The sequence below is a fragment of the Nyctereutes procyonoides genome, unplaced genomic scaffold, assembly GCF_905146905.1.
Source record: "Nyctereutes procyonoides isolate TBG_1078 unplaced genomic scaffold, NYPRO_anot_genome, whole genome shotgun sequence".
In the NCBI taxonomy this organism is placed as follows: domain Eukaryota; kingdom Metazoa; phylum Chordata; class Mammalia; order Carnivora; family Canidae; genus Nyctereutes; species Nyctereutes procyonoides.
This window is the reverse complement of record NW_026575139.1, coordinates 21,673,772-21,695,070: the sequence shown is the minus strand read 5'-3', so window position 1 is coordinate 21,695,070 and position 21,299 is coordinate 21,673,772. Positions and strand designations below refer to the sequence as shown.

The following is a 21,299-nucleotide window of genomic DNA, read 5'->3' as shown; positions in this document are numbered from 1 at the left end:
TAGGTTAGCCTGACATGACTACTTCTTAGTTTTTATGGAAAATTGAGTTTTTAAAAAAGGTATTATAGTTTAAGGCTTTAAAAAAATTCTCTCCCCATCGCTGTTCTTTTTTCAGCAATAGCTTCAAACACACTTCTCTATATGCCCATTTGATAGACTGGAGTTGAGGTCTTTGGTGGCCTTCCTTATATCCCTTCCCTTTTGAGGAGGGGTAGGGCCAGCAAACAGAGGGTAGGGTAAGATTGGTGGCCATGGTAAGACTCAACTCAGTTCAGTAGATTTCAGGGGAAGAAGAGAAAATAGAAGGAGGGGTGGTATTCTTGGATATGAATAAATTGTGAAAGAGAGAGCTGAGGTACAGTATGGACTGGGAGGACAGAAGGACAGTAAGCTCCCTTTGGAAGACCTGGTGGATGTTTGCTTACATTTTTCCAGAAAAGGGATTGTCTTTGACTTTAAGAATAACATATGTACAGAAAAGTAGATACATCTCGCTCAACCTCTGCATTTTCACAAATTGAGACCAATATGTAACATCACCCAGATCCAGAAATGGAACTCCTTTACCCCTTTGCCTTCTTTTAGTCAGCAACTGGCCCAAGGGTGACCACTGTTCTGGTACTTAACAGTAGAGAGTAATTTTACTTCTTTTTGTACCTTATATAAATGGAACACATTCAATATGTGCTCTTCTGTGAGATTCAGCCATATTGCTATCTGGAGATGAAGACGAGTCATTCTCATTGCACTTCACCATTTTGTATGAATAGACTACAATTGATTTATCCATTCTAGTGCAGATGGACATTTGGTTATTTTCTAGGTTTTGGCTATTATGAATAGCATTGTTATAAACATTGTCTTGCATATCTTTGGTTGGACATATATAAGCATCTCTTGTTGGTGTATACCTAGGAAGGGAGTCATGGGGTCAAGGGGTAGAAATATTCAGCTTTAGTAGCTACTACCACACAATTTTCTAGAAGTAGTTGTACCTCTATATTTTTTACAATTTAATATAATTCAAAACTACCCCATGTGATAGGTATTATCATTCCATTTTTTTTGATGAATAAATAGAGGGTCAGAAAGTTGCCCTGGGCTAAGTAGCTGTAGTAATGAATCTGGGTTTAAGTCCAGCTCTGCCTGATGTCAAGTCCTATGCTGTACATTGTTACCCTGAACTGCTTTCATGCTTTGGAGAGAATTCATGCCTTCACCTCCCTCTACAGGCATGCTGTAGAGTATTTGAGTATTTACTGTTGCATTAAGGTAGAGAGGCCTAAGCATGTGAGGCTGCCCTAATTGTGTAGTGTCAGGAGGGGCACAGTTTAGTTGACTTAGTGAATCTCTGAGGCTGTTGTACAAGAGCAAGCCTGTATCCCCCTTCAAAGCACCTAGGAGTAGGGCATGCCCATATCCTATCCTAGGGCATGCCTTCACCTAAGGACATGGACAAATGGGAATGTGGAGCATTGGTGGTTGGGATGAGACATCCGATATGTGTCTCAGGTTGCAGAGAGTCCTGACAGGTATATTTCATTTCATTTATATGAAATGAAAGCTTCTCTCAGTATGTCAATGACAGTGTTTTTGAAGGTCCAGTAACCCAATTTAAACTAGCTAAAGAAAAAAAAAGTGGCTCATATAATGGAAATCCCAGGATCAACTGGACATGGGCTTTAGGCTTGTCTGCATCTAGGTGCTAAAACATCACTAGAAATCTGTCTTTTGCCATCCCTTGACTCTGCTTTTTCCTTTTTGCTGTCTTTATTTTTAGATAAGGTCATCTTGGTTTCTTTCACCAACTCTGGGCTTCTTTCTAATAGTTTGATAGCATGGTGAGAAGAGAGGACCTTTTTCTCAATAATTCCGGTAAAAGTCTCAAGTCTCAATTCCAGTAAAAGTCTCCACTCTGTTTGGGTGGCAGGCTGATCCCTAAACTAATCACTATGGCAGGAGATTGCAATGTCCTAATTGGCTAAATTGGGTTGCAGGATCTGGGATTGGCATAAACTCTGCCTGAAAGACCAGGATGGAGATTGATGGTGAAAACTATTTTAGTTTCAAAGTGGAGTGAGGGGTGTGGTAAAGAGAGGAGGTGAGTAAAACCAATAGTAAGCCATTATATGGATTTTATGGTTCTCCTGAAGGGAGTAAGAAGGAAGCTGATGAGAATCCTCAAGGGAAAAATGGCAAGCCCAATCTGGGGACTGTGGCATACCACCAAGTGCTAGGCATGAGGAAAGTCATCATCATGTCTTCACACACCCATCCTGGTTCTAGACACAGGCCCCACTTTCTCCTGGGTCTGTCTCAAGAGAATAGAGGAACTGGAGAGAGCAAGTGGGAAGAGAAAATGGCAGCCAGCTCTTCCAAGTGAGGCCAATGGCAAATAGCCGGCGTGTCAGAGTTGTGAGAGGGGCCAGCCTGCCTCCCAAGCAGCCGATTGTGAGACATTTGCAAAGATGTTGACCCCATGTAAAAAGTGTGCCATTTGATAATTATATAAACTAGCTGGCAATTAGGTAATGTCACTTTCCTGCTAGATTCCCACATAACGGATGAGCATTTGCCCTTTCTACACCAGCCCAGGCCCTCCGTGCAGGTCCTGGGGCAAACCACCTGTACCTACAGCTACCTGGGCCATCCTAAGACTCAAGACAGGGTTGAAGCTGGCTGACTGGATGGAGAGGGGTCCCTGCTCCCATTTTCCCGTGTCTTGAGCCTTGTGTAGCTCTGCTAGAAGGCTAGAGAAGGCTAGAATAAACACCAGGGTGGTTGTCTTGAGACCTGTACTACTTAATGTAAGGTCATCTTTAGCTTTTGGCCATATTCAAAATTTCTCAAAGGCCGTGAGAATGTCCACAATCCAAGAAGGCAATGGAAGGGCAGGACATAGGGTGTAGAGTCTAGATAAACCCAATTCTGATATTACCAGTCCTGAAATCAGATTTTGCCTTGCACCTGTGGCAAAGAAAACTTGGTTTTCCTCAGCCAGCCTTTTTTTTTTTTTAAGATTTTATTTATTTATTCATGAGAGGCAGAGAGAGAGAGAGAGAGAGAGAGAGAGAGAGAGAGAGAGGCAAGCAGAGACATAGGCAGAGAAGGAGGCTCCATGCAGGGAGCCCAATGTGGGTCTCAATCCCTGGACTCTGGAATCACGCCCTGAGCCCAAGGTAGATGCTCAATTGCTGAGTCACTCTGGTGTCCCACAGCCAGCCTTTTTGAATCTCCCTCAATGCAGGCAGGAGGACATTGGTGTCTGCAGTGTTGGACATACCTCTGGACTGGAGGGAAGGAATGTGAATCTGATGTGAGAGACTCAGCAGGCAGGTGGAGCCGTTACCCCAGAACAGGCTAGGAAAGTTCCCATGATCCTCCTTATAGGGGAGTGTTCCTGGGATGCTTAGTTCTTAATTCCTGAATTTCTTCAGATCACTAGGCATGTGCTACTTTGCCTTTTGGGATCATCCAGAGGTTGGCATCCAGAGAAGTATGGGGACTCAGGATTGCTGTCGTCATATAAAGTGGGGTGGTGTTGTGGCCACTGAACAGAAGTCAGATGATCCACACTGATGTTTATCAGCTTCTGTTTTCACTTTCCATTCTCTACATATGTTTCCTGAGCTCCCACTCCATTGCCAAGGCCCTGTGGCAGGCACCATGGTGAAGCAGACCCTGCCCATAGGGAGCTTCCTATCAAGTTTCTAGAGTCTAGGCTCTTTGTCACTGTGCTTTGTGTCTCTGAAGCACACTTGACCCTACTACTTTTTGATGCCCTTGAGGGTAGGAATGATTTCTTATTCTGCTTTGATAGAACAGTGTCTGGAATGGATCAGAGCTCAATAAACAGATTGAATTGAGCAAATCATTTAATTTATGCAGACAAATAAGTGACTTTCAGAGGCTCAGAGGTAAATTGATAAATAGTATAGACCAGTCTGGATGTTTCAAGTGTTTCTCATGTCCCTACTCATCCATAATATTGGGCCCTCCATCTCTGTGTCTTTTCCTCTCACAGAAGGCCTCACTGGCTTTGGCCATCTGAGGCTTTGCCTATCAACCAATGGACTCCTTGGTCTAAACTGGCAGGACAGGGAGTGGAGAGGGATGCTCCCCCAAGAGGTGAAGCAGCCAGGGTACTGTTACTGAGAAAGTTGTCCCAAGCCTCTGGGGCTTATCCATCCTGGACTCCGTTATGGGCATGTGGTTTCTATATTCTTGGCTCATCAATAACTCCAGAATTAGAGTACCCCCTAGAAGAGGCTTATTCCTTCTGCTTACACCTGCCTTGTTCCCTCTTTTCTTGCCTCTTCCCACTTATCTAAATCAAACCTATGATGGGGGGGGGGGACAGAGGAGCAGCTGTTCTTTGAGCACATTCCCTGAAAGCGGCCTTTTTCAACCATTTGATTTAAGGATATATGTCAATGTGGCAGTTGTTGAAACCAGGAGGCTTCTTTTCAGACCAGGGTTTCCTCTCTCCCTAGGATATTACCTTTTGCCTTGGTTGGCATACCTCACCTCATACAATGGTCATATTCACAGAGACTGGGTCCTTACCTGAGAATCTACCTCTGGCTTCATGTCTTCCACTCTTTACTCTAACAGCACCAGCCTACTTGCTGTTCTCCACACATATCAGCCTGCTCCACTCTTAAAGCTTTGTGCTGTTACTTCTGGAACATTCTTCCCATGGCTAATTCCTTCACTCTCTTTCAAGGCTTTCCTTAAATCTCACTTTCTCAAAGACTCAGATTTGTGGTATTTGACTATTTCCATGGTGTAAATACTCCTAGCATAGTTGATTTCATGCTACCAAAGTGACCTTAACCAGCTCAAAAATGTCTGAAGTTTTAAGAGTTGGTTCTGACAAAGCCCATATGATTTGGCACTTCCACACTGCTGTGTCTGTGTTCCAATTAAGCATCTTTTGTGCTACAGGAGGTACCCATGCCACACTTGGGAAACACTACTTGGATAAAACCTTTTATAGAATAAAGGCTTTTCTTGCACTGGATTTAATCAACCTCTTGTTGATTTGGTTTGTTTGTTCAGTGGGAATAGATGATTGTTCCTGGTTAAGGAACATTTTCTTCTTCAAAACTGGGGTAATAACTAGCTTAGCTAATGCAGTCATCATAAAAATGGTGGTCAGTAATGGTCTAATAGAGACTATGATGAATTATCAAATGTGTCAATTAATAAGCAGCAATTTGCACAGCTTTCAGAAATCATACTCATTGCTCTTACGTGAACCAAGAAGTCTCCGTTTGGCTCAGTGGATCAGAGTCTGCCTTCAACATCTAGATGACCCACTCGACGAGGTGTTGGTGCATTTCCAACCAGTATAAAATATATGTAATATGTTCTAGGTTTGTGCTATTCCTCATTTCTTGTTCATTCTGTAGTTTTTAAAAAGTACTTATGGTTTTATAATCCTATCCCTTCTCCACAGACATCCACACATTCACACACATACAGATACACATCAATGACTCTTTTACCCATCCCTTTCAATCTAGAAATAAGAAAGTAAAGAATGTAGTATTTATTGGTCCCTACTATGTATGTGGCCTCATGCTAGGGTCTTTTCATACATGACTTCATTGTATCCTCTCTCCAATCTTAAAAGGAAACTATTTTCTTCTGCTTTATCAAGGAAGGAATAAAAGTTCAAATAGCTTAAGAAATTGGCTCAAAGTTCCACATAAAAGAACTAGGATTCAAGCACAGCTTTTCTTTAAGTCTCAAAACACATTTTTTTCCTAGGAGAACTTTTCACCAACATGTATTAAGAGATCAGTTATTTTCTTCATTACTCACTTTCTAATTTATTTCTGCTGATTTTTATAAATATTTCTTTCAAAAACTTAAAGGTGGGAATCTGTCTTAGGCTGCCTATACCCAGGCATTGGTTTGTTAAATTGAAAAAGAAAAAAATCTAAAAAGAAATCTGCGTCATTTCATGCCTTTTATTAAATAGTTAAAATTATGTGTGTGCATTTGAGTGTATAAAATATTAGCACTTAACAATAAATTTTAGCTATGTGACCCTGTGATATGATATTGTAAAAATGTGCTGATATGGCTTTGGGAGTTTTATACTATTTTTGCATATGGAAAAACCTTGTGCATCATTAGGCACTGAGCTCAGGGTCCTGCCACGGCTCTGGAAGAACCTGAGCCCTCTCTCCTGTTTATTTTTTTCCTTTTTAACTTTTTCCCCCTCTCTCCTATTTCTCCCTCTCTTCCTGCACTAGGCATTGTGGGAATCATTCGAATAGCCTGGCTTGTAGTCAGCAATCTATCAATATTTGTGAAATAAGGTGCAATATTTTCGTGCCCCTGCACTAATCTTTCTCTTCTTTCTGCCTACCCCCTTTCTCCCTGCAGGTCCTTTTCTGGAGTCCTGGGAGGCAGGTTATGGGCAGGACTGCCTCTGGCCCACACCATGAAGCCTGAAGCTGCTTCGGCTCTGCCCTGGGCCCTGCTGTGCCTGAGCACTCAGCCTTGGGCTGCCCCGCTCCCTGCAGCCCCCCACTGCTAGGAGGTAAAACCTCAGGGCTGGTCTTTGGCCTGTTTCTGCGTTTCACCTGCCTCACCTCACTGCTGACGCCTCCTCCATCACGGCACCCCCAACCCAGCCCTCTCCCCGGCCTCCTTGGCTGGGGTGTGTGGGGGTCCACCGGGAGGAGCACATTGCTGAAGGCTTCCACCCGCCGTGTACCTTCACCTCCTCCTCGAATCAAGGCCTCCGGATCCACATGGATAGCTGAGATCTTTTCTTGGAGAAAGACACTGCTCCTGACACTAGTCCCCCACTCTCCCACCTGACTCCCCCCCTCCCCTTCTGCTGCCCTGCCTTTTCCCTCTGCCTTTTTATTGAATTTCTTGCTTGTGCTCCTGTCTGGGGCCGTCTTGTTCACTTTCCTTCTTCCTCACCCTCTGGATATTTGTGTGTGTGCCTCCTTCATCTCGTCTCGTGTGCTCTCTGTCCCCTGGCCTGTCTCCTCTTCTCTCCCTTCCACTGCCAAGGGGGATCGTCCCCTGAAGGCCGTTCCCTGCCAGTCTGCTCCTCTGGGCTCAGACCTGGCAGCCACGATGAGCTTTCCCGTGCACTCGGTTTTCTTCACCCTGAAGGTGAGCGTCCTGCTGGGGTCGCTGCTGGGCCTCTGCCTGGGCCTCGAGTTCATTGGCCTCCCCAACCAGTGGGCCCGCTACCTCCGCTGGGATGCCAGCACACGCAGCGACCTGAGCTTCCAGTTCAAGACCAACGTCTCCACGGGGCTGCTCCTTTACCTGGATGATGGTGGCGTCTGCGACTTCCTCTGCCTTTCCCTGGTGGACGGCCGCATGCAGCTCCGCTTCAGCATGGACTGTGCGGAGACCTCTGTGCTGTCCAACAAGCAGGTGAATGACAGCAGCTGGCACTTCGTCATGGTGAGCCGCGACCACCTGCGCACGGTGTTGGTGCTTGATGGCGAGGGCCAGGCGGCCGAGCTACAGCCCCAGCGGCCCTACATGGATGTGGTCAGTGACTTGTTCCTTGGAGGAATCCCCTCGGACATACGACCTTCTGCCCTGACCCTTGATGGAGTACAGGCCATGCCGGGCTTCAGAGGATTAATCCTGGATCTCAAGTATGGCAACTCAGAGCCTCGGCTTCTGGGGAGCCAGGGTGTCCAGTTGGACGCCGAGGAACCCTGTGGCGAGCGTCCCTGTGAAAATGGTGGGATCTGCTTTCTCCTGGATGGCCACCCTACCTGTGACTGTTCTACCACTGGCTATGGTGGCAAGCTCTGCTCAGAAGGTAAGACTTTCTTCCCTAGCCCTCTCCTACTAGAGACCACCCACTGGGTTGTATGAGGGCCAAGACCCTTGATAGAAACCAATGCTATTGTTGAAGGACATCTTTAGTTACATATTAGATAATTGGGTTCCTTTCCCTGAGGAGGTGGTAGAAATCCTTTGATTGCCTTCAATGGAAAACCCTCCACATCTCAGCAAGAAGAGGATCCTGGCTGCTCAGTCATGGGCTCTTTACTTAAATGTTGGGCTGTACTCAAAGGGCTAGATGGAGTGGACTGCTGGATGTGTGCCCCAACTTGGCCCCTTCTACTGCAGCACAGCTTAGTAGGGTCAGTGTAGAGCAAGAAATCCAACAGAAATGGGCAAAATGGCTGGTTACCTCCTGATCCCTTGAGAGTTGCACACTTGGAATGGTTAGGAAACTCCCCATCACTTCCATCTTAACCCCCAGGATGAAGAATGTCCATGCAAAGGAGAATGAGGGTGGATGGATTGTAGGTCATGCTTGGCCCACTGTCTTCCCAGCCCTTCCGTTTGCTCCTCCTCCCACCATCTTTGGGGGAAGTGTCTTCAGGGTGGATGAGGCATCTGGGGATGGGCCTACTCACCACCTCATTCTAGCAGTGGGCTTTTTCATATGAGGTTCTTCTTTCCTGTCCTCCTTTCACCTCTCCATGTACTGAGAATGGTGCAGGAAGGCACAGAGACTGACGGACGGGACTCTTGTCTAGCTAAGCCCCTGAGGGATCTGCCAATACTCAGCATAGCCTTGGAGAGACTCCCAAGTTCACCTGTAACTTCCTAGGGAGAGTGAAGGGGGACTCATGCCCAAAGGCTTAGACTGCCCTCATTTCATTCACCGAATTCTAACTGGGATTAGATGTGAGAGAAGTGGTCCAGACTCCACTTTGACAAATACTTAAAATCCCGATTCCTGGATGCCAGGACTCATTGAAGGCCTAGCTCTGAGCAGGAGGAAGTGTTGAAGTGACAAAGAATGTGAGAACTGACCATAGGAATATGTGTGCTGGGAGGTTAGGATGAGGAAGAGGTAAAGAAATTTGATTTTCTCCTATTCTTTTTGAGTCAAACCCTGGATTCTTCTGGAAATGTGTTGACATCTCATTTTCTCTCCATGGAGGTGATGCGATGGTATAGGGCATAACAATAGTTTTCAACCATGGCTGCACATATTAGGATCACTTGGGGAAGTTTAAAAACTCTTGAGCCACCCTATGGACCAATTCAATCAGAATTTTCTGGGGAGTGGGATTCAAGCATCTGCATATCTTTAAACTCCCCCAGTTGATTCTATTGTGCAACTGAGATTAAGAACCAATAGGGCAAGGGAGGTCAGGGAGGTGGGATCAGAGGAGTGCCTCAGCACTGACTCCCAGGATTTCTTCCTTCTGGTGAGGCCCCTGCCTTGCAGTTTGTAATTAAATATGGTATACGCAGGTGTTCCTGAAATTGTCCCACAACAGCCCACCCAGCCTAAAGCAGGTTGTAATTGATATGAACTTTAGTCACTACTATTAAATTTTGTACAAATCAAAACAGTTTATTTCACAGGTGATACATGCTGGAGACGAGGATACTTTGAGGGGTCTTGTTGGGGGCCCCTTTATAGGTTGTATGGGGGCTCCTGCAGGAGCCCTCCCCAAGTCTCTGCTGCTACTTTATTTGGCTGGACTGCGCTGAGCAATACGTCTCCTTCCTGTGGATGGGCTGCAGGAGAGGGAGATTCAAGACATGCATGCCATCTTTTTTTGGCTTCTGTTTTCCCATGGAGCCTATTGGAAAAGCGGATGGGGAAGAGGAGCCGAGGCAACCCCAACCCACAAAGCCACTTTGGGAATGTGGTTATTGAAGCACTTCTTATAAGCAGGTGCCTTCTGGAGCTGACTGCTGTTCCAAAGCTTCTTGGCTTTGGAGAAAGTTCTGCCTGAAGACGCTGACATGATCACTTGTTTTCTCTTTCGTCCAAAGGATCTGTTCTGTTCTCAGAACTTGCATTGAAAGCTGACATTCTTCCTTTCTACGGACTAGGGTGTTTGCAAGTGTGTTGTTAACTTGCTGATTACCCCTGATTGCATTTTTTGTGTTTAAAAAGAACTCATTTCCTCTGGGCAGGTCTGGATCAGCACTTTTCTGAAGGAAGAATCTCTATACTGTGTATGTGTACAATTTGTCTTTTCTCTCTTTTGGTGTGTGTGTGTATGTGTGTGTGTGTGTGTGTGTGTGTGTGTGTGTGTAGTGTTTCAGGTCTCTAGTGGCATTTCTTTAGAGCAGATTGTAGACAGTCAATCTTTTAATAGCTAAATACAACATGGATATTTCAATAATAGTTCTTTCTGCAGGGTTCAGATCATCTAGTTGCTGTGGATTGATACCTCTATCTGAAGAAGGGAAACACAGAGCACAGCTCATTTATTCTCCTGATACATAAATAGAGTAAATAACTCTGTAGTAACAGTAACACTTGGTTGGCTTGGAACAGAGCAGTGCAAAGGTTGAGGTGAGGGTGGTTGTTGAGGGAGGTATCAGAATTGACTGTTGATAACTTGGAGCCTGTTGATCCTGGTACTTGTCATTGTGTCTAATCAATCACAAAAAAACACACCACAGGCTTTTAGAAAAGATCTGTTCTCTCCACACATAGTTAACTCTTAGGTAGTAGGCAGGGTGTGTGGGGTTGGGGGAGGGACACTCATCTGTAAAATATTAAGGGGAAAAAATTACAGTAGCTGCTAAGTGTCAAGTAGATCTGCACAAAACAGTAAAAATAGCCTAAACAAATGCTTATCCATTTTCCTGAAGATGACATGGTGAAGTGGGTAGTATGGGGCATCCATTCCCCTCCCTGCCCCCTTTAAATTGAACATATCATAGACCTGAAACCAGGGTACTTATTCCCAGTGGTTAGTGCTGTGGGCTAGGCATCTGATTATCCCAGTTTGTAGGATAGGACTTGACATTTGATTGTATGAGGGCTTGCACCCAGTATGGAAGATCCGTTTTGTACTTCATGCTTTAGCAGTTCAAGAGCAGGAAGAGCTGGGAGGGCTCCTGCAGCTTCAGATGGATATGGTCAGGGCCTGTTGGAGGCACTCTCTGTGGTCCATTAGCTTCTAGCATGCCAGCGGCATTGATGTTTGCTTGGCCTGTCTGGCTTTCCATGCCATGATGGCTACAAAATGTCTTCATGCTGCACCCTGGGAAGAATGCACAGATGGGCCCATCTCCTTTATGTGCTTTGGGCTGTTTTGATCCCTCATTGGGTATCTTCTCTAGGAAAGACCCAGAAGACACCAGAGATAGCTGTGTGAGCAAGTTGGGCCAAGAAGTCAGAGGTTGTGGACTCAGTGTCTTCTTTCATGTGGTGAAATGTTACTCACTCTGGCGGCAGGCTGAACTCCACACAGCCTACTTGAGAAAACTTCATTCCAAGGCTCCCAACCTAATTAATGGTCACATGGAACATTCTGGCATGTGATGGAGAAGAAGTCCCAGAATTTTACTTCTAGGTGTTATGTTTATAAGTAAAATGCTTTGGTGCTCAACTTCAGACTTGTTCATGCTGAAATTTAATCTTACCCTCTTAGTATGGGACTTAGAGGACAGAAGAAGCGCCAAGTAGTTCATAATGACTTTAAAATTATGCATATCTGTTTTGGACTATAGTCCAGCTCTGGCACAGCATATTCACTGGTTTTGGTCTAGCCCAGTCTGTCCCATTACGGGTGGCCTGGAAGCTCACTGGGCAATGATGAGGGATTCCTGAGCTCCCCCGAGAGACCTGTCCCCTCATGGGTCATTGAGAGTTTACTATTACCTTGAAATACGTTTAAAATTGTTTATTTTTAAACCATTCTTAGTTATGAATGTGCATGTATTGAATTTCTTAGCAATCTTATGGTCATGAAGAAATGATTCTCTCCCGAGGTGTGTGCATTTCAGTACCAGTCTTACTGAAGAGCTCATGTAGTATGGAGTCAGTCAGGGAAAGATATGGAGAAAGCATCACCTGTTGGTTTCTCCTTCCAAGTCTCATTACATGGGTCTACCTACGTCACATACCATTTGTGTGGTCAAGAGGCATGAGGTCCTATTTAGTCGGGAAAAAACAAAGTGCATTGTCTGCTATCTCTTCCTGCTGCCTTGGGCAGATGCCCAGACCAGAAGCTGCTGTCTTGAGTCTCAGCTCAAGTTTTCCAGTGTTGTGATCCTATAGTGAGGTATAGTAGTGGGCGTTGGTGGTAGGGGCCAGAGCCTTGTTACAAGTATACTGTCGAATGGTATCCAAGGGCCTCCCCTTCCCATCCCTCCTGCTGTCTGAAGCTGACACCCTACCCAGGTTGATTGGATTGATGACTCAACACCACTGTGTGGCCTTGGTATGCCTTCCTGAAAGTGAATTTCAATTACTTTTCTTTTTTATTGAGAATTTTGTGACTCTTCCCCCATTTATCAAAGCCAGAACTGGAATGGAATGGTATATACCAAGAGACTGCTTGCCCCTGAGGATTTACCAAGGGCCAAAGACAAAGGATGCTGTAGTTAAGGTACTCACCATGGCCCAGCTGATCCTTCTGTTCTGGGCATTTGTGTAAAAACACAGACACCCCCTTCCCCCTCCTCCTCTGTGCACTTCCTGCCTGAATTGTAACACATCTTTGTTCTAACCTGTGTCAACCCTGCGTGGCCTGGGGATGGGAGTGGGGGCTGCAGGGGAAGCAGTGAGTAATCAGAGTCAAGACTGTCTCCTTGCAGAATCCTTCTCCCTGGTGTGGAGACGGTAGCACAGAAGCAAGTCCTTACAACACTGCACAAAGGAGAACTGCGGCTTCTGAGACTTGATTCCCACCCAGCATTCAGGCGTTAGGTGGGACCAGCCCAGCCAGCCAGCAGGGGCTGTCGCTAAACGGAGCCTGAATAGGGGTCTGATTGCTCCTTTTTCCTCCTCTTCTCCTGATTACCAAGTGAGATTTCCTGGGTATGCTGTATGCTAAATGACAGAGCAGCCGCCCGCCACTTGCACCAATTATCCCTCTTTTAACTGCAGAGGGAAGAGCAATTTTTTTATACCCCCCTCCCCAGTAGCATCTCTGCCTCCTTTAAAGAAATAAGACCCTTTTTCCTTGTTCCCCCTTCAGTGGGGTGAGAACAGCCTTCTTTCTCCCTTTGCAGTCCGCACACCAGCTGCAGGCTGCAAAGGGGATGGACACTGGGTAAATGCTTCGTCCAAATTCAGCAGGGTTGGGGTCACATAGGCATTTTGCCAAGAGCCTTCAAGTGGCACGTGAGCTTGCATTTGCATTTGGTAATGAGACACCACAGGCCCAGCACTGGGGGCTAATTATCTTCATGGCCCCTATCTCCCTTTGCAGGCTGCCCTGGAAAGATGCTTTCTAGTTCCTGAGGCAGCTGCCCATCAGCTGGGTCCTCTGCCCCCTTCACAGGACAGAAGAGATGGGGTATGGGCTGTGCTTGGAGGATAGGACTAACATGCCCTCCCTTACTGCCCTGCAGTGCGTGTCTAGTGTGACAAGGCCCAGAGGTGGAAATGGAGTAAGAGGCTTTAGGGCAGAGCTGTGAGGGTCAGGTACCCTTCCTTGGATAAAAATAATAATGATGTTAGTATTGATATTATTAAATGCCACCATGTGCCTGACAACCTAGGTGCTTTATATTCATTGTTTCATCTAACCCTCACGGCACTCCTGTGTGGTTGATATCATTCACCAGCCTCGTTTTACAGATGAGGAAAATGAGCAGAGAAATTTGGAACTTGAACAAGGTTTAGTATAGGTGTTAAGTGCATGGCTTATGGAGGGAAAAAGATTGGACATAAATCTGGGCTTGTCTATTGACAAGTTGTGTGTCTTTGGAGAAGGTTTTGGAAGCTTTAGTAGTCTCGTCAATAATAATAATAATTAATAATATCAGCTGACATTCAAGGAGTACTTGCTCCATACCTGCACTATATTGACTGCTTTGTAGGAATTAGCCACTCGACACACTATTATTCTTATTTTGTAGACAAGGAAGCTGAGGGACAAGAGTTAAATAATTCATCCAAGGTCACATGGCTAATAAGAGGCAGAGCTGGGGTTTGTATCCAGGCAGTCTGGCTTCAGAGCCCACATGTAACCACTATACCATCCTGCCTTGCAGCAAAGCAGGGATAAGAAATCCTAAATCATGGAGTTGTTGAGAACACAACATGAGATGAAGTGTATAGAGTCATCTACATAGACTCTGGGAAAGAACAAGTCCTGACTCTGGGCTCTTTATCTGGTGCTTATGAGAATGAACTGTGTGTGAATTTGTTTTCACAGGAGGTTTGAAGCTTTCCTGTGAGTACCCCTATCTTCACCATTTTCTTTCATCCTGATTTAAGAAATAGCAGAGATAAAAGGAAGGGAATCCAGTTTTGTTGCCATTTTGCCCCTGCCTAAGAGCGTTGAGTCACTGATAATGGTTGTGCCTCTTGGACTGTATTTGGAGCTCTTTGCAAACTTGTGGTGTTCTGGCCCCCATAGCAACCCAATGAGGCAGGTAGGGCAGGCTTTGCCATCCCACTGAATAGATGAGGAGACCCACACCCGAGGTGAGGTGCCAGTGAGCTTGTTGTATGAGGGCAAGCTTGGGTGCTGTTTGGCAGGTATCTCTAGGACCTGAAAACCCAGATCCTGAACATGGCATTTTATTTCTGCTTCTAGGCTCCCTTCATTAACACAAATGGCCTGTGTCTCCATCGTGAAATGGAGTGTTGCCTCCCTGGATGCTGGTGATAAGCAAAATGTCAAACTCCCGGTGTAGGAGGTTATCAGCTTGGCCAGTCCTGGGAGTCTTGCTCCTGCTAGACAGACAGAAAGAGAGAATATGAGAGAATGGGAGAGCATGAAATGAATGTATCTGAGTGGTCAGTTCTCACCCTCAAGACCCTGGTTTGAAGTGAAGTGACGGGATTGGACCCAAGGGTCTCGAGGCATTTGGAGCACACTGCACGGAGCTACACCGCACTGGAGCATCGCCGGACAGCATGACCTCTTCAGACTTACCTTTGGTTTCCCAATTACCAGGAATTGCCCAGCACCCCACCCAGGGTTGGTGGTAAAAAGTGGAGTTCCTGGATTACCCTGTCTGACTCCTTCTTGCTCTGCTGCTGCCTTCTGAGTGTCTTCACAGATAACAAAACCAAACTCTCTTTCTCTGTGTTTATTCTTCTCTTTCCCTTTGTGTGTGGGGGAGGGGAGATTATTACAGAGACGGATTCACCACAAAACAAGACCTTTCATATATCCTCACTTACGTGGTCCCTTCCAAGGTGCCGTACCTACTTTTGTATTTGTGATTTTTTTCTTAAGGAATCTCCAGTATCATGAGCTTCCAGCCCCATCGCTGTGGATCCATCTCCATTAAGACTTGTTGCCCACTGACAGCAATGTTGCTCTGGCTGTACATGTGAGTCCCTGGTGACCTATGACCCTTCATCACAGACACATTTTCCTTCGTTTCATAACCAGCAGGACAGGAAGAACCATGGACAGGGAGTGTAGAGGATGAAAGGCGTCTAGGAATATCATTTGGGAAGGCAGGGGGAGGCATCTAGGGTGTCTAGTGGGTAGAGAGAGGACGTGTTTAGAAATGTTTGCTGTTGATGCAGAGGCACATGCTGATGTGTAAAAAGGGGGTGCCCCCATCCCCCTCCTGAGCTCTTCCCAGCTGAAGTTGGGATGTTTGGTTTGCTGTGACTCGCTGGGGGGCTGTGTTACAGGTGACAGGCTGTGGCTGACAGAGGAGAGGGACAAAGCATGGCTCTGCAGGCCTGTCTCCGTGATCTATTTGGGAACTGACAGTGCCAGTGGGTTGTCATTACTGCTGTTGTTCTCCAGAAATTGATGTCTTTGGGTGACCTATTTAAAAGCAATACAGGGCCCCCTTTAAATGTGTCATCATTTATATCTGCTCTCAGACCTCCACCACTGTCTATAATGTTCCTAAATAATGTGTTTCCCAATTTAAAACAACTTTTTAAACTCAGGAACCAGTACTAGCAAGCTTTTAAAAACAAATTGATATCACAGTTATCCAGCCAAATGGCCGAGCTCTCCTCTATGATAAAACTTACTTTGCACATGGTCCTAGAAACTATGAATGTGTCAGCTCTTTTGGGGGAATATGCTATACTCTGTGATGGTACGGAAGGGCCTAAAGAGGGTAGAGACGAAAGAAAGGCAGGGACATGAACTATAGACAATGTGAAACTCCTGGTGTAGGCTATGAAATGCATTTAAGATCCTTCTGGTTTTACTGAGGCTCTTATTTAAGTGTCTTTGTACCTAAGATAACTCTGAGGAGCTTTTTCTTCTCTGTGAGACTCTATGCATCTGTTCTTCTCCTAACATTTTTGCCTCTTGTCTGCTGATTTAGTTCTCCTGTGGTGGTTCTGTTTACAGGTGCAAAGTTCTTGAAAGACAAAAGCCTTAGTAATCTCGTGGTTGTCAGCAACGCTAGGGCTAGTGTCTTTGCTCTATCAGACAGTGTGTTCCAGGCAATTCCATAACCTCTCCTCTAGATATTGGGAATGTGTTGTCTGTAGCCCCTGGAGAATAGAAAAAGTGCAGTGACATAGTGTCGAACTTCTTTGGTTCATAAGTTGCTTTAAAATAAAAACGAGGGGATCCCTAGGTGGCTCAGCGATTTGGCATCTGCCTTCAGCCCAGGGCTTGATCCTGGAGACCCGGGATCAGGTCCCACGTCGGGTTCCCTGCATGGAGCCTGCTTCTCCCTCTGCCTGTGTCTCTGCCTCTCTCTCTGTCTCTGTCTCTCATGAATGAATGAATGAATGAATGGATAAATAAATAAATAAATCTATCTTTAAAAAAATAAAATAAAAATGACACCCCCCTCGCAAGAGGGACCAGCCAGGTTGAAATCATGTGTCTGCCATCCAAACAGTGGGGACAGGAGTGGCAAAGTTGGGAGCCTACCAGGCTTTTGTGGTTTCTTCCTTCCTCCTCAGTCCCTTGGGCTTCTTTCCTTTCCAGAAGGGCTCCTGTCTCTTGTATGGTTAGCCTTGGACAGCTAATGGAATGGGAAGAGTGGATTTAAAGGATGTTAAGCCTCTCACCCATGGGATTCCTAAAAGAGTAATCATCACCTAGTATACTTGCTGCATGTAGGTCAGGAAAGGTAAGGCTAGAGTTCAGGTTGAGGTGATGTACTGAGAGCCTATGCTCACTTTAAGGAGACACACTGAAATCTGGGGGTATTCTGATGCTGGGGAAGAACATTCTGTGAGGGACGAGGCACACATCACATGACCCATGTGGAGGACACTAAGACATTTACATTGCCTTTTGGTCATGGCTTTGCCTGTGTAATTCATTGGAAACCAAGGTACATTGTAAAGAATCATGGGATAACAACTTTGGAGGGGATTTTAAGGGTCATTGGGTCTAACTACCCATTTCTCATCCTCTTCCCCACCGTGTGAGACATTCTTCCTCCTCTCTAAAATAACCCTAGTCAACTGCAGTGATGGACGGGGGCTCAGTGCTTTTCAGGGTAGCCTAATGTATCTCTGATCAATGCTGAGGATCAAGGAACTAGCTCGTCCTACAGGGGGCTGTAGTCTGCTTCCAGTCACTTCCTCACTGGTCCCCATTCTAATTAAAGCAGTCTGACCTTAGCAATGGGCCATGTGGGTAAGGGGATAGATGGGTCATAAAATATTTGGATGAGGCTTTGCAAGAATTAACTCTTGTGTCAAGAAAAATTCATAAGGAATTCTTTAATATGGCACTAGTGGTGTGCACACCACTGAGTTATTTAGAATTAGCTGCTTGTGATTAATCTTAAACAATGTAGGAGGGATTGATGTGGGAAGAGACTCTGAGGTAAGTAGGTGACTCATACTTCAGTCATTTTGTTCCTAGGGGGCTTGCACTCTGCAAGATTCAAGGTTAGTCCCATCTCTGGCTTTATTGTCTGTGCCTCATTTCATCCCCCTAAGATGCCCCATCTTCCTCCATACCCAGTTAGATTTTGCAGCATTTCTGATTTTCCAGGGATTCCCTCCCCCAGACCCCCTGGGAATCTCTAATAGCTCAACAATAAGATGGGAAGTCTAGAATGCTATGGGGTAGTGTAAAGTGGAATTGGATTGGACTAGCTTGACAAGCCCACACTGGCATCCAGGGTCAGACACTCCAACAGACATAAGGCTTTGTTAAAAAGTCTAACAGGATGATTTTTTAAAAAGATAAGTTCATGAAATGAAGCAGGATTGAGTAGTTGCTCCTGGAAACTGGCCTTGGAAGCAAATGCTCTTGTCCCAAAATGCTGTCCTTCTGCCAGGTTGCCCTGGGTATCCCATGTTTTTGGCCCTGTTGGGCAGAAGTCTCCTAGGGAGAGGGATTAGGAAGGGCTAAAGGGTGTTGCTCCTACATTGGCATAGACTGGAAGCCTGCCAAACAAATTCCCTCCTGTACCCTAAAAGGGATGAGGCTAGTCTTGGCGGTCAGCCACCTCCTCATTGACAGTCATTTTACTGACACTGCAGCAAAGAAAGGAGAACTCATGTCATAATTTTGTGACTTTAGTTTACTTAAAAAAATTTTTTTGAGAGAGCAGGAGGGGTAGAAGGAGAGAGAATCCTAAGTAGGCTCCATGCCCAGCATGAGCCTGATGTGGGGCTTTATCACACAACCCTGAGATCATGACCTGAGACAAAATCAAGAGTTGGACACTTAACACACTGAGCCACCTAGGCACCCCTAGAATAGCTTACTTTTTAAAAAGGTTTTATTTATTTATTCATGAGACACACACACACACACACACACACACACACACAGAGGCAGAGACACAGGCAGAGGGAGAAGCAGGCTCCTTGCAGAGAGCCCGATGCAGGACTTGATCTCAGTACCTTGGGATCACGCCCTGAGCCAAGGGTAGATGCTCAACTGCTGAGCCACCCAGACATCCCTAAAATAGTTTACTTTTAAGGGCAAAGCCCACAGACATCATTTTTAATCTAAGCTTAAAATGTACCCAGAGTCACAGGCTTCTACTCCATGGTCTTATTGCGTACCCAGGCTTCATGGACCACACACATGTGCTGAGGAGTGGGCACAACCATCTCACATAGTCATTTGAGAGTTACCATGTGGGCAGATGGTTGAGTTTTAGTTTGCTCAACTTTGCTGTTTGCTCCTCCTAATGTGAGTGTTCAGCCTTGTGTTAATGCAGATTGGGGCTGTTTTTCCCCCATGTAGAATATATAACCAGTGGCTATGTTTTAATGTGTCTTTTGGCTCCCTTTGGCTTTCACATCCTTAATGCAAGTTGCAATAACTCAACTGAGTTTCCTGATTCTTGTTGCAGGAGTGTGTGTAAGGAGGTACTCTCTTTGAGAACTCCAAGACATGAAACTAAGAGAATGCTCTGTTTCCCTTTGTTAATTACTGCACATACAAGCTTGTGTGCTAAACTGCAGGTCTCTGGTATGTGACAAACAGGTGCTCAATAAATGTTGCAATAATAAATGTGTGTGTGCATGTGATTTCATGTTTTGTATACATACATATGTATCCATGTTCATGTGCTCATGGACACACATGGATGGATGCAGATTCCCAGGAATGTGAGTTTAGTAATACCTATTTAATAATTTAACCAGTGTGTCAGATATGACTTGGACCTCAGTGGCATGGGCCACTACTAGAAACACCTCTCTGTTTTTTTTTTTTTTCAAAGATTTTACATTTACTCATGAGAGACAGAGACACAGGCAAAGGGAGAAGCAGGCTCCATGCAGGGAGCCCAACATGGGACTCGATCCCCGGTCTTCAGGGCCACACCCTGGGCTGAAGGCAGTGCAAAAACAACGGAGCCACCTGGGCTGCACCTCTCTTTTAATGGAAAAAGTGGCATGTCTACTGTGGGGCAGTTTTCATTGAATCTATGTCAAGCACATACTCATTCCACCTGGTTTGATCTAGTTGAAGACAGATTGGAGAGACTTTTTTGTTTGTTTACAAACCAATGGTTTGCAGTAACAATTACAGGAAGCAGCCAGGCTGGGACCATGTAAATACTTGTGCAGTGGCTGTTCAAAGCAGACATGTGATTGTCACTGGAGATGGAGAGGCCCCATTAGCTCGTGTGGATTCCCTGGAGAAGATGAGGCTCACTGGGGACAGGATAATTGTCCTCGGATATCAGAAGAGCTGCCATGAAGAGGAGGGGGTAGAGAGTGGGCGGTTTGAGAGATGAGAGCTACAGAGAAAGAATCCATATCTTAGAGCTGTTGGACCATACTTCCCCCAACCCTGGAGGGGGTGCAGCAGGTGCTGGAGTGATACCTGTCAGTGTGTGCTGGCATGTACATATGCACTTTCAAACCAAGGACGCCATGGTTCTGGGGGGTCTCAGCATTTAGGACCACCCTTATGTTTGATCATGTTTATCCTCTGCCCTTCAGGGGATGGGGATGGAAAGATTATTTTCTGGCCTTAAAGATCACTGGCCTTAAAATGGGGCATATGCAAGACCATTCTTTGGGGATACGGGAAAGAGGTAATGAAATGTACAGTTAACTTATATGCAAATTATTTGTAAAAAAAAATACATCTTTTGCAAGAACATACTAAAATTATTTTTTCTATTTTTTAAAAAGATTTTATTTATTCACGAGAGACACACAGAGAGAGGCAGAGACACAGAGGGAGAAGCAGGCTCCATGCAGGGAGCCCGATGTGGGACTCGATCCAGGGACTCCAGGATCACGCCCTGGGCTGAAGGCAGGTGCTCAACTGCTGAGCCACCCAGGTGTCTCAAATTATTTTTCCTAATAGGGAGTTTGTTCATAAAGATTTGGAGGCCACTGATCAATACTCAAGTTTATGTTGATCTCTCTTTAGTTGATTATAGTTACCCTCGGCCTCCTGTTACAATTCCTCACCCTGGGGGCTTGCAGCTTTCAAGTGCTGGTGGCATGTGTATCAGGCTCTTCTCTCTGTGTGTAATGGTCTTGGTTGATTGACCTGGCCAGGAGGTTTGAAGGGCCATGTATCCTTTTTTTTTTTTTTTAAGATTTTATTTATTTTTTCATGAGAGACACAGAGAGAGGCAGAGACAGAAGCAGAGGGAGAAGCAGGCTCCTCGAGGGAAGCCTGATGTGGGACTTGATACCCGGACTCCAGGATCACAACCTGTGCTGAAGGTAGATGCTCAACCACTGAGCCACCCAGGCATCCCAGGGCCATGTATTTTGAACATACTCTGGTCATACCTCCCTCCTTCAGAGGCCTCACTATTTGGAATTACTAATAGTATCTCAGAGCTCCTTTCACTATAAAATCACAGCATTTTCTGAGGCAATTTTGGATTATTGAAGAGAACAAATTCTTTGAGATTATCTTCAAGTGTTTGCAAAGGAGTTCTTCACGTATAATCATCATCTATTTCTT

General features: G+C 45.5%; 1 protein-coding gene across 3 annotated transcripts in view; it reads left to right on the top strand.

Moving 5' to 3' along the window:
- The first annotated feature begins 7,107 nt into the window (after positions 1 to 7,107).
- NRXN3 (neurexin 3) overlaps positions 7,108 to 21,299 on the top strand; it is a 1,478,719-nt gene continuing 1,464,527 nt past the window's right edge. For all 3 annotated transcript variants that reach the window (XM_055304514.1, XM_055304513.1, XM_055304515.1), the window contains exon 1: positions 7,108 to 7,816. In XM_055304514.1, coding sequence (XP_055160489.1) covers positions 7,108 to 7,816 — 709 coding nt within the window. The remainder of the gene's footprint in view (positions 7,817 to 21,299) is intronic.